This window comes from Barbatula barbatula (genome assembly GCF_947034865.1).
Source record: "Barbatula barbatula genome assembly, chromosome: 2".
In the NCBI taxonomy this organism is placed as follows: domain Eukaryota; kingdom Metazoa; phylum Chordata; class Actinopteri; order Cypriniformes; family Nemacheilidae; genus Barbatula; species Barbatula barbatula.
In genome coordinates this window covers 29,298,303-29,311,889 of record NC_136767.1, presented here as the reverse complement: position 1 = coordinate 29,311,889, position 13,587 = coordinate 29,298,303, and the positions used below count along the sequence as shown (strand labels likewise).

At 39.1% G+C, this 13,587-nt stretch overlaps 1 protein-coding gene across 1 annotated transcript in view; it reads left to right on the top strand.

Annotated features, from left to right (window-relative positions):
- Nucleotides 1-5,316, top strand: part of LOC306902968 (2-hydroxyacyl-CoA lyase 2) — a gene marked incomplete at both ends in the record, with an annotated part of 77,688 nt that extends 72,372 nt beyond the window's left edge. Inside the window, 6 exons of the mRNA XM_079471888.1 lie at nucleotides 3,512-3,626; nucleotides 3,751-3,920; nucleotides 4,017-4,087; nucleotides 4,233-4,304; nucleotides 4,578-4,683; nucleotides 5,138-5,316. Of these exons, the coding sequence (XP_079328014.1) occupies nucleotides 3,512-3,626; nucleotides 3,751-3,920; nucleotides 4,017-4,087; nucleotides 4,233-4,304; nucleotides 4,578-4,683; nucleotides 5,138-5,316 (713 nt within the window). The remainder of the gene's footprint in view (nucleotides 1-3,511; nucleotides 3,627-3,750; nucleotides 3,921-4,016; nucleotides 4,088-4,232; nucleotides 4,305-4,577; nucleotides 4,684-5,137) is intronic.
- Between the last annotated feature and the right edge of the window lie 8,271 nt (nucleotides 5,317-13,587).

Below are 13,587 nucleotides of genomic sequence, written 5' to 3'. Positions count from 1 at the left end.
GGCTGTAATGCGGAATGAATGGGGATTTAAATGCTGCGCTGTGAAGTGTGTCGGGTTAGGATTGGTGCATGTCGGAACAGCTGACTGTCAGCTGGATCGATCTAAACTGACGTGACCTGCCTGAACTAACGCGATGCTTGATGAGTATTGTCCTCCTAAGAATGTTTTGTCAATCTGATCCCATAAATTCTCATTGGTGCTGAAAAGTTGCAGACATAGTATATCTTACTGTAAAATACATTTGATATGAACATTCTGTTGAGTCGTGTGTGTAACGTAGAAGAGATCCTAGCTTAAGACATTCATTGTTTTTGTTAATACAGCGAACAGTAATATTTTAAGTGTGTGTCATATGTGATGGTTTTGTGATCTGTTATAAATATGAAAATCTACAATTTGTACAAGAATAACCCACCACTCTTCCTTTTGACATTCGATTTTTGTGTTTTTTAGGGTAGAGGAGCCCTGCAGGATATTGACCAGATGTCTCTCTTTAAACCCCTCTGTAAGTTCTGTGCTTCAGTGAGAACAGTGAGAGAAATCGTTCCTACTGTGAGAAAAGCATTGGCCGTGGCACAGTCTGGCACACCAGGTAATGCTGCGAATGACCATTTTTTCATTTAATCATTTATCATTTTTGTGAGTGATTGAAACATGTCACTTTTCAGACAAGTTAAGATATAGTGAATCACACTTTTTAGAGAGTACATGACCTGACTCTGTGTGCATAAGTACAGTTTGATGTGTATAACAATTTCACAGGCCCAGTGTTTATCGAGCTTCCCATAGACACGCTGTACCCTTTCCATGTGGTGGAAAAAGAGTTTGCCCCTAAAAACACTCCCAAAGGTCTTATGGGCAAAATCACTGCACGGTAAAACATTTCTCACTTTTTATTTCCTCCAATTTTCTTACGCTTTATTTCATTATTAAAGGAAAGGCAATCACTTTTACGTTGAAAGTGTTTTTGTTTGTTATCCGCCAGGTATCTTAAAAATCACTTATCTAACTTATTTGCTGGAGCTTGGGAAAACCGTGATCCCTCCCCACTTCCCGTTCACATCCCGCAGGCCACAGAGGATGAGGTGAGACCTGTCAATCATTTAATGGCCATTTGAGATGTATTATTAATTGCTTTTATGGTTGCGTCACATTAGATCTCATTTGATTCTCATCATCTTTAACATGAACCATAACAGGGCAGAATGAAATGATCTAGAAAGCTGTGACTTTTACTTCAGACACGGCAGATTAGATCTTATTTACATGACTCGGTATTCAAGTTGTTTCATTCATTTCCAGATTCAAAGATGTGTGGAACTGGTGAGCCGAGCCAAGAAACCCGTCATACTGTTGGGCAGCCAAGCAACCTTGCCGCCTACACCTGCAGATGATGTCAGGTCATTTAGCCATTCTGTCTTTACCCAGTTTGTGTCATACTCGTTCATGGAGTAGTTCATCAATCCCCTTCTGGATATTAAACCTATTGTCTTTGTGGTGCCAGTCTAGATATTTAAAGACACCCCTCCTTCATTAAACAGTAAACATTAAACATTTAATATTGACATATACTGGTTGACACCTTTACATTTTTTTAAATCATATCGTGAAAAAACCCGTTCTGCTACTTTAGACCTGCTTACTATTTATTTTTCTTTGCAATAAAGGGCATTAGAAGTATAAAATAACACTCAAAAAAAATTATCTCAAAAAATTATATTCTCATGTGGTTCAAAACTTCTGGTTCATTTTTATGTGGAAAAGAAAATATGTTGAGAAATCATTTTGGGGCCAAGTCAATGGGGCGGTGTTGTTTGGCTACCAACAAATATCTTCTTTTGTATTCTGCAGAACAAATATTTATTTTTCTTACAAAAAAAGAGTTTAAATCTTGGTGTGAACTATCCCTTTAGGTCCGTAGTTCTCAAACGTTTTCCTTGTTGTACAGTGCATTTTCGACCCTCCCCAAAATAAAGTCGCATAATCCTAAACTAGAATTTTAAGAAACCAAAAACATATTCAGTTATACAATGCTGAAACATAAATAATTTTGGTTATTTTTCTAGTGTTTGATTGCGTGAAAAGTATGATACAAATTCCGTGTCCCCCTGGATCAATCTTGGGGCCCCCAGTTCGAGAACCACTGCTTTAGGTCCAAAGGGTTTTTATGCTCCATATGCAACCAACACAGTTACTGTATGTATTGAATAAATTGATCATATAGAATAATGCTTTAGTTGTGTAAGCATGAGCCAAAAACGGCAACAATTATTGATTTATAGCACCCGGACATGTAACTCATGGTTGAAGTTTGAACTCTCTTTTTGGATGTGTGTCTTACAGAAAGGCCCTAGAGTCTTTAGGCATTCCTTGCTTCCTGGGTGGGATGTCTCGGGGCATGCTGGGAAAGAACAGTCTACTGCACATCAGACAGAACAGGAGAGATGCCTTGAAAGATGCTGATCTTGTGCTGCTGGCAGGTGAGTAACAGCGCCATCTAGTGTCTTTTTATTTTCTATGGTTTTATACTGTTCGGAATGCTTAGAAAACTAAGCTATTCTTTTTCTAGATGTCAATACATGATTTGTTTTGGTTTGTAGGCACAGTGTGTGACTTCAGATTGGGTTATGGAAGGGTGCTGAACCGACGGAGTAAAATCATTGCAGTTAACAGAGACAGAAGTCAGCTATTGAAGAACTCGGACATGTTCTGGAAACCAACAGTGGCCATTCAAGGTGAAGAAGTGCAGTTTAATTTCTTTCCTGAATACATAATGTATAATACATTAATGAAAATAAAATTCTCTGTACTATAGTATTAACTATAGTATCTAACTAGTTTTAATTCATTAACTGTAATAGGCCTATACTTAATTGAACACCCTATACCGGAGTATCTTGACATTTTACTACAGTTTACTATAGTAAATATTATAGTATACTCTACTACAGTATTTTATCATTTGGGCACATCATTTACATTACACACTTACAATCTTGTGATCAATGTTTTGTAAAGAGACTGTACTTTATTGTGTATATTATATGTATATAAAATATGTATATCTTTTGGGACCTTTTGAAGTTTAAAAAGCTCTGCACTAAATAAACTAGAATCAAAATCCATCTGTAGTGGACATGAAATGGTAAATGCGTCACATGATTTGGGAGGGGTCGTGAGATATGTAGGAAGTGGTTATCGGGCACCTGCTCACCTGTTGTGGGTCAGGAGGGGGTGAATGGGGAGTAAGTGTACTCTTTGTTGACCAGCAATTTATTTTTGCAACATGTTTGTGGAGTAATAATTGGAGTATTGGAAAGCTTTCTGTTTTTTGTATGTATGATGTCCTTTTTGATGCGTCACAAATACAGCACTCCCAGTTTAGCCGCTCAGCGGATTACAGCTACATCATATTTGTATAACTTAAGTTATAACCTGTGTATACATACAGTACATATACACTACTAAAAAAGGGGTTCTACACTGACAATTTGTTTTCCAAATGTTTCAGGCGATGCTGGCTCTTTCCTCCTGCGTCTCTCTAAAGCCCTCAAGGGACACAGATGCCCAGAGGAATGGCCTCAAAGTCTGAAAGAAGGAGATTACGTCAAAGAGAAAACTAAGAGGTGAACTTTCCCCACCTTTTCTATTCTTGCTTGCATGTCAGCTTTGTCTCAGGAGACTGAATGTGTAAACCTATGACCTATAACTCCCTTTAGTTTCATCTCGCTGCCTATTTGTTTATCTCAGAGCCAAAGCAGATGAGAAGACAGAGATGCATCTGAATCCTCTGAATGTTCTGCACCGGGTGGATGAGCTTTTGAATGAGGACAGCATCATAGTGGCCGCCGGGGGAGATTTTGTCGGCAGTGCTGCTTATATCATGAGGCCGCGGGGCCCGCTGCGCTGGCTAGACCCAGGTTAGCAGGACTATCGATATTTTTTGACCTGTTTGTGAACATCTAAAGCACCGTTTTGAAGGAATTGATGATTCTGTTTTCTGCTATTCACTCCAGGAGCTTTTGGGACTCTGGGTGTTGGAGGAGGTTTTGCTCTGGGGGCCAAGCTCTGTCGACCTGACTCTGAGGTAAGACTGTAAAGAAGTTAAATTGTATTGAATGCTTTGATATTGATCTCTGTTTGACCAGAGGACCTAGCTGACCTGACTGTAGTGACATTTGCCCCAGTTATTGAAACAGCTTTTCCCACGTGGTGCGATGTGTGTGTTACAGGTTTGGATCATTTACGGTGATGGTTCCCTTGGATACAGTGTAGCTGAATTTGATACCTTTACACGCCACAAGGTGGGGAAAACACGGCCAAACCTCACATATAAATAGTTTACATATCTATTTAAAAGACAGGACAGGGCGTAATAGGGTTTTGGATTACATTTGATTTATTTACAAATGAATTAAAAAATCATAACATTTTTAACCCTTTCCATATGCGATCAACAGCAGATGAAGCATGTTATGTGATTGTCCCCATAGACTTATATTGTAAGTGCATAATGCATAAATGCAGTATATAAGCCAGAACGATTGTAAATGAGCTGTTTTTTCACGTCATGTCAGACACCAGTGATCGCTCTGGTCGGAAATGATGCCTGCTGGAGTCAGATCTCCAGAGAACAAGTGCCTTTGCTCGGGAGCAATGTAGCCTGTGGTCTCGCCTTCACAGGTGAGATGGTTTACTCTAATAATATTTTCAAAATGTTGTCATAAATGTAGGATTTAGCACGAGTTTGAAGTTTACAGTACACCTCCCGAGTCTTCAAAAAAATATGTGGATCAAGATGTTTTTCAGAAAAAGGATATTGTTGCATATATGTTCTTTGACCTGTGATGTCATATTACTAACCAGGGAAATTATTTACTTGAATGTTGTTGTACCGTACAGTTCAACTACGTGTAAAATCGCTTTAAAAGAGAAGTCTGGGTCACAGTTATTTACCATTTTTGTTATTTAGTAATTTATTGTTGAGTCTTCCGTAGCACCTGTGACATTATAGGATTGCATAGTGTCCAGCAGTTGTACACTCAAGGAATACAGCAGCACTGACATTTGACTTTCTTCTATACTGTATTTGGATACAAAAGTATGAATTCGTTTTTTTCTTGTTTTCTGCTTGCAGATTATCACATCGTAGCTGATGGCTATGGGGGCAAGGGTTACCTGGTTGGGCGACAGGATGAGTCACAACTTGATGACATCATTAAAAAGGCACAGAAGGAAAGAAGAGAGAGAAAAGCCATTCTGTTAAACGTTCTGATTGGGAAAACCAACTTCAGGGAGGGCTCTATCTCCGTCTAAACAGCGACACTGTGCACGATCCTGCCTAGAAACCCAAAGTTCTCTTTTATGTTTTACATTTCGATTTTATGTTTTAATTTTAAAGCTTAATTAATTTATATGCGGTGCACATTTCAGTACATTTACAGACTGACTTGTTAAAACAAAAAGAAGTTAAGTTATTGGAATGGAAGCAGAGTATCAAATGTGTGCAAGAACATACCAGATTGCAGCGGTGTTGTAACTAGGACAGTTTTTAAAGTTAAATTGGGTGAAACTCAGAAAAAGGACAGGTTGTGGTCATCTTTCTCTCCACCAGAAATAAGACAATATTTCGCTCAAAGAGAGCTGATGTTTAATACATTTTTACATTGTGACATTATTTCATAAGTAAGCACATACATTTACCCAATGTCTCAGTGTTGTATTGGGGAAATAAGGCTTATTTTTTTCTTGTAATACTTAATTTGACAAGTACCATGTTGTAGAATTTGTTGTACTGGCTTTAATTTATGCTTATTTTATTTATATTACGTACTGTATTACAGTATGAGAATCACCATTTAGAATAATGAGAATTATTGAAACCTCCTATACAGGACCCATAACAATGAATTTTTTTGATTAATGTACTTAAAGTAGGTCACAATGTCACAATCGCAAAAATTATTTATTTAAGAAAAATATAAGTTGTATACGGTGGCCTGGACATGTTTTTTTTCTTGAAGTTCACCCATTTCCTTAAGGAGCAGCAGTGCCTTAGTGTGTCGCTTTGGAAGATCAGAAATGTTGTGGTCCTTTCAATATTTATTTCATGTTTTCCAAGCACATTAATATATGACAATGAAGGACTGATCTGTGTGTTAGTGTGGCTGCTTGTGTGATATATGCAATAGTGTTGAATCTTTTTCATTCAACGGTGTGCCTGAAACTGAAGACCATGACTTTGCAGTTACAGTTATTGTGCATGCTTACTGTATGACGGAATCAGTGGATCATCAAATTGAAGTTTAGAAACATGTTAGTTTTAATCTAAGTATTACCGTAAAATATATTTATAAGAACCTCTGGAAATAAGTAGTCTGTATTTTTTCAATCTGAGACCTTTCTATATCACAGTTCTTTTCCTCAGGTTTGTGATTCACAGAATCATTTAGGTATTGTCATATAATTCATCAAGATGTTTTGATTGCAATAAAATCACGAAAGACTCATAAACATCATTGAGAACAGCATCTTATTTCACGCCTTCTGATATTCAGAAGCTTCTGGGGCTTGTGAGTGGGCTCCCAGTGGAGAAGATGATTCTGGTAAAGGTTGCTGGACAACCTGGTCTCCTTGGTCCGGCCTCAAGCTGAGTCTCTGGAGCATTTGAAGAAGCCGCTTTAGGACCAAAGGCCTTAACCAGGATCGCTTTAAAGCTGATTTAGGTCATAACCACCAAATGTGGATTTATAATCCCGCTTACTTTCTCCTTCCTCCATAGCATTACACTACTGCAAAGGTATTTTCATCTTCAAATAATGTCAAATTAAAAGATAAGATGGCCAAAACTGTGACTTGAGCACTAAAGGGCAAACCACTAAATGTTTCCATATGTTAACACTAGTATTGACAAGAACCAACGAAGCCCAAAAAATCAGAGACAAGTGTGTGAACGTTTCTTAGTTTTAATTAATAAGCACTCCATCTTCTTCACACTTGATCTTCATTTTCATCCTCCGCAGCACCTTCTGTAAAGCACACAAACAAAACACTTTAGCAGAGAGTTAATGCATACATAATACACCAACATAAGCTGAACTTCTGAGCTTTGTTTTGAGCATTGCTAAATGGACTGTAACGTCACTCGCATTGTTTTTTCAGCATAAAGACTTTTTTTAAAGCCACTACACCCAGTCTGACTGCTTTGAAAAGGCTTCGTACGCTCGATATCTGAAAGGTGCTGATGAGCCGCTTCCCGCAGATCAGCGATCACATCAGGAAAGCTCCTCTCAAGTTCCTGCAGCTTGTCCACAGACAAGGAAAAAAGTGTGCAGGAACTTAAGGCACGAAGTTGAGCAGGCTGCTGTCCTCCCAAGAGCAAACTGATCTCTGCAAAGACATAACAGAGAAATCCAAATAGAAAAAACATTCAATATATAAGCAAGAAACTTAACTACAAGCCAAATACGTCATAACACTTTTATAGAGTACGGCATTTCTCCATCAAATGATGAAAACAAGTAGATCTACAGTAAGTCAACATAAAAAGTAGACTGGCGGTACAGTATATACTGTATGTATATTTTCTTTTAAATATACCAATGGCACACTTAAAGGTTTTTCGGTCGTTTTCCAAGTTGTCCGAATTATGTCTGAATTCTTTCACACATTCTACCAGCTTCCTGTCAAAAGTAGGAAGTTCTTGGTAAAAATGATATGATGTGTGTCTCTGTAAAGTTCAAACTGAATTAAAGCAAGTTTCTCATACACCACCTCCAAAGTACTCTCCAGACAAGAGCTCCTGCTGGAAAGACTTGATCTCCTCGTGTACCCGTCCACGCTCGATGAAGAACATCCTGTCAGCAGGACCGTTCCGTTGGATGATGATGTCGCCTGTCTGGAAGATTTCGCACTCCAGCTTCATCAGAACGGCCTCGATCAGCGTGACATCGCCACTAGCAAACAGCCATCCCTTCATCAAGTTTGGGCACATGACTTTCATAACATCCTACAGTACGAAACATGAATGTCTTTTAGCTTTGAGCTCATGAATATGCTAATTTGCTCCTACACATGAACAAAATAAACGTTTAGAAGGTATACACATTTACACTCTTTTGATCGGTCAGTGACAACATTTGACAAAATGGTATAACTGCACACATCAGTTCATATTTTAAAAAATCTAACTTTCTCAATTTGACAAACCTTTTTTAGCGATTCTTGCAGGAGGCCAAGACAGCTCCTTTTCTGTTGCCATCTGTAGCCTGCAATGGCACGCTTGCGCAATGCCTTGGGCAGATGTTCGAAGTTTTTCAGCTACAGATGTAACATATCAAATATGCCATTATATTATCTGACGTACCTTCAGTTCATTTAATAAAAATGAGCAAATGTTACAAAAGAGCACCTCTTTTACGTTCGCATTGCTAGCTGCAAATGTTGCTATCTGCCATGCAACAAGTGCAATAAACATCGATCGGCCAATCACAATACTTATGATGGCGGCCCATTGTTCTTCAATACCTACAAATCAGAGAAACACATCCATGCAAACGCCATTATTGCATCTTTTTACATCCTTTTTGAGTGCTGCTTGCTTTTACTAGGTTGTGGTAAGTTTTATTGTTAAGGATTTGGTCAAAGCCCTGAGTTCGTCTAAATGCAAGCATCGCTGAATTTAAGTATTTCGAATGCATGTTGGAAGTGTGACGTACGTGTCGGAGGGTCAGAAGCTCCACATAGTGTCCCGGTCATTTGGCAGAATGCACGAAAGAAAGAAGATGAGTACTTCTCTCCAATTGAGGCATTCTACGTAATGTGTCAAAAAAAGAATAAAACAGGCATTCAATTCACGTGACTTCTCACCATATTAAAAACCATGTACCATTTACCAGGAGGTGTTCTTGTGTGACCCAGCTATCAGGTGGAAATTCACCCAGCCCGGAGAGGAAAAACTGGATGCAGGCGTTCCAGTGCATAATAAGAAACAGCACCACTGCAACAAACAAGGTTCTAAAGAGTCTTCTCACTGCTACAAGCTGGATGTGTAAATCCTACAAGCACGTACGAAAACACCATGCAACCATTACAATCACACTCCATACAACAACAAAAATGTCTACTTTTGTATGCAAGAAACTGGCTATTCCTTACTTCTTCAAGTTCCAAGAAAAACCTGGTGAGTTTCGGGACACGGAGCAGACGTATCATGCTCAGAATCCTCACAAACATGAGGATCCTCATGATCTTTGAGGCCACCAGCGAGCTCGTGTCAACGTGATAGTTTTCCTGAAACAAATCAAATATGGTTTTATAGTAAGACGTCGAATAGTTGATATCATCAATGTGACTGATATTAATAAGGCCGAATAAGCAAACTCACCAAAATTATGATGAAGACATCCGCCGGAAACGCAGCCAGCAGGTCTGGAACAAACCACGAGCTTAGATAGTCTTTCTTTATCAGCTGAGGATCAAGAACGAGCACCTAGACGGAACAAAAAAGTGCGGACTGAAAATCTGTTTTGAATATAAAAACATAGACAGGTGCAGCTAAGTAAGATAATCATATTTACGTTGTTGTCATCAGTTAAACTGGACTATTTCTAAAAATGTGTGATTGGCATTATTAAGGCGTTCATCAGTAATCTGGCTAATGCAAAGGTTTAGTTTTCATTTCGTTTCTTGTTTTTCACCCAGAACGCTGTTACGGCTGGTTTCCTACCTGACCATGTTCCTTGAAGAATCCCATTCGAAAGTTTATCAAGATGTCAAAACAGAACACTATGTCTGAGATGACATTTAAAGATAACCAAATCTTGTGTGAGCTTTTGTGGATATCCTCAGAAAAGGCCATGTCCAAAGGGATGGCAAACAAGTTGAAAGATGTAAGGATGATCATGAACAGCAGGTATACATTTCTGCGAAAAAAAAAAAGGCTTTGAAACACAAAATCTATTGTATGTTGCTTGGTTAGCTAATTCACTCAAAGTCCCACCGCATTCAATAATGTGTCGTTGTGTCACTCATCTTTTAGCACTGAAATAGCATCTGTAAAAGGTTTTTTCCTGTGATTATGATTTATTCATGCCTTAAAAAGGCTGAAATGTAACATTTGTACTGTATACATAGATGCTTCATTTGACGTGTGAGCAGCGTGTGCTGGTGTTGCAGAAGCAGAGCTGAAACATCAGTGATGGTTATATACTGTATGTAGTATATGCACCATCCACATCTATGCCTCACATGAAGTTGTAAACAGAGGCAGTTTCAAACAGCATTTTATTAAACCGTCTTTGGTAAATATATGGAGAAAATACTCTACAATGGATTCAAGTATTGAAATTGCACACGGTTTATCTTAAAGCGTATATAAAAACACGATTATCGATTAATCGATTGTTCAAAAGAGGGAGTTTAACTCAAATTAAATTCCTTTATGATTTTGTTTTCACATTTTCCTTCATATGCAAAGATATTTCTAGTAACAAAAAGTCCAGGGCCCTTTTCCAGTGGAAGGAATGAATGCCTTTCATGATTTAACCTCCTCAAATAAGCATTAATACAAATGATTTGTACCCCGACCCCCAAAAACACAAGATTTTGGTTAAATGTGGTGGTGCATTATTAATAAAATGAGATTTTTCCGGTTACCTGGCCCGACTCCGCGGATGTATAATACAAGTCTCTTTGTCAGACGGTTCTCTGTATTTCAATGGCATCCTTCCTGTAAACAAGTTTCAGCGAAAGGTGAAAGACGAACTCTTCTGATGCTGGTCGTGAAGCGAAGTGTACAGTTGACCGTTACTTCCGTTGTTTTTTAAATTGCATCGAGTGAATTTGAATGATGCAGATCATCGTCATATTCATGCCGCTCCACCAGCAGCGGCTCGCCCATAGAGGGCGCTGGGGTGCCGACCTCCCTGCCAGTTTTTTATTTGTATTTAAAAAAAAAATCTTTTAATAATCTCTCATTTTGAAAAATAATCTGTGTTAATTACATGATATTAATGGTTTTACTCTAGAATGTGTTTAGAACTCTCCAGAATGATATTTGGATGTTGGTGTAGTAGTAGTAGCCAATAGGCTGTCTTCCCTGGGCTCCAGTTCGCTCAGCCCTACAGTGCTGGAATTTAAGCCAATAGTTCCCCGGTTGCTAGGCAAAAAAGTTTATATTTCGCCAATCATCGTCGTGTAATTTTAAGGTTTAGGGGCTCTGAAAATATCGCCTGTAGTACCAAGATTAGTGATGGGCGATACCACATTTTTTTGATGCGATACGATACCGATATTTTTTCTTTAAATTTAAGCGATACTGATACCGATACCGATACTGCTATCATTTTTAAAGTGTATGAGAATTTTTCATTTTTATAATAGAATATAATTACAATTAAAGACAAATTACGACTTGTACTGGCCATTAATAACATATTTATTATAAAAGGTTAATTTAACAAAAAATTTAAATGTTTAAACCACATTCTTCCAAAAATTATGATGAAATAACGTAAATCCTAAAAACATTAACTGTGCATTTTTTCACTGTCATTTTAAACAGGCCATTTTTCTTGAACTGTGTAACGGTCACCAGCTGGAGTGCCCTTGAAAACCACCAGAGGGCACTCCACATCAAACTTATCATTCACTCACAGACTACATTTCCCATAACGCACTACCCGGACTCATCAGCACTGATTTCACACACACCTGCATATCATTCACATTCACTCTATATATACCATGTGCACTTATTCACTCACTGCGAAGTCTTGTTAGCCTGTCTGCATTTCTGAGCGTTACCTGTGTCTATTCCCTGTCTTCTGGATTTGTGCCTTGTTCCCTGATTACCCTTTTGCCTCTGGTCCCTGCTTGTTTTGGTTTGTCTCTTTGTTTGGTTTGTTGCTTTGTTTGAACTGCCTGCCTGTGTATGACCCCTGCCCGTTATTTGGATTACGCCTTCGGATTACCCCCTAATAAAGCTGCAAGTGGATCTCACCTCTAAGTCTCGGAGCAGTTTCATGACAAACTGTTACACTTACTGTACAGAACTATTACTGAACTGTACTGAAGTTTCCTATCGCAAACTTTCATTTGTGTGCGCGCACAAACACACTTATTTTTATTTGCCTATTTGTACCAAGTGACAAGGGATTACACGTAATAGGTTAACTAATGACCAGCTCTTTGTACCTGGATACTTTTTGCCTCCCTGGAAAGTCTCCTGTAACGTCTTTTGTCGGACAGATGAAGACTGGGCAGAGGAAGACTGGGCACGGGCAGCTTGGTTTCGTTCAACCTCTTTATAAGTTTCAGGGTGTGTCGTTTGTAAATGTTTAAAAAGGTTGCTAGTATTATTGCTGTGTGCCACTTTTTTATCACATATATTGCATCGTGCAATATTGTAGAAAAATAGCACCACACCACGCTACTTTTCCTCTCTGCCATCGTGCCGCTCTGTTTAAAATGAATGCGTCGTCCACGTGACCACACAACTCGCGCTGCACCATCAAAATACACCCGCAGTGCATGCGGGTATGACATCAATTACGTGTGGGTAAAGTCCACTACGTCATCGCGCTACAGACTGCACGCACGCACGCACAGCCGGCTGGAAAGTTTTAACATTATAAACACCGTCACCGATTGACATAAACACTGCACAGCTTTGATAACATTTAGTCATGCCTTAATTAAGATATCGATACTTTATATGAAATATCGATACCTAAACAGTAGCTTTCGAGTATCGATATATCGATACTATAGCATCGATGTGCACATCCCTAACCAAGATTAGAGCAGTGCACCACTTTTTACCTTTTACCTCAGAGCGGAGTGCGAGTGCAGTATGGCGGCGCCGGCGACGTTGAATATCAATAATGTAGTCGTGGGAGTTAATCTTGCCCCAAATTCAGTAAAATCTCTACACCTGTATCCATTCGAAAGAAGAACATTAGCGGAAAAACTAATTGTAAAAGAACTCGGACCAGACAAGCCAGAAGTGAATATAACGCAAAAGGCGCGAGAAAAGGAGAAAACCTACAAGAGAACCTTTTCCCGAGGTTGGTTCGATCGAAAGGTTTGGCTTACTAGCTGTGGTTACGCCAATGCAATCTTTTGCTTCCCTTGCTTACTGTTTAAAACAAGTGCTTGTGATAGCTCGTGGACACAGACAGGGGTGACAGACCTGAAACATATGTCAGAACGCATTAAGAAACATGAACGGGCAAGAGTGCATATGGACAACTCTGTGAAGCTAGCCATGCTAGGCCGAATTAGTATAGCCAAACAGCTAGATGAGGGACACCGCATTGCCATAAGAAGGCACAACGAGGAGGTGGACAGGAATCGGCATATTTTGTCAAAGATCATTGATGCCGTGAAATGTTGTGGTGCCTTTGAACTTGCTTTGCGTGGTCACGATGAGAGTGACGCATCAGAAAACCCTGGCATTTTCCTGGGTCTAATTGATCTTATGGCCTCAATCGACTGTGAGTTGGAGGTGCACCTGGAGAACGCCACTGTTTTTAAAGGCACTTCGAAGACCGTGCAAAATGAACTGTTAGACTGCGCATGTTGTCA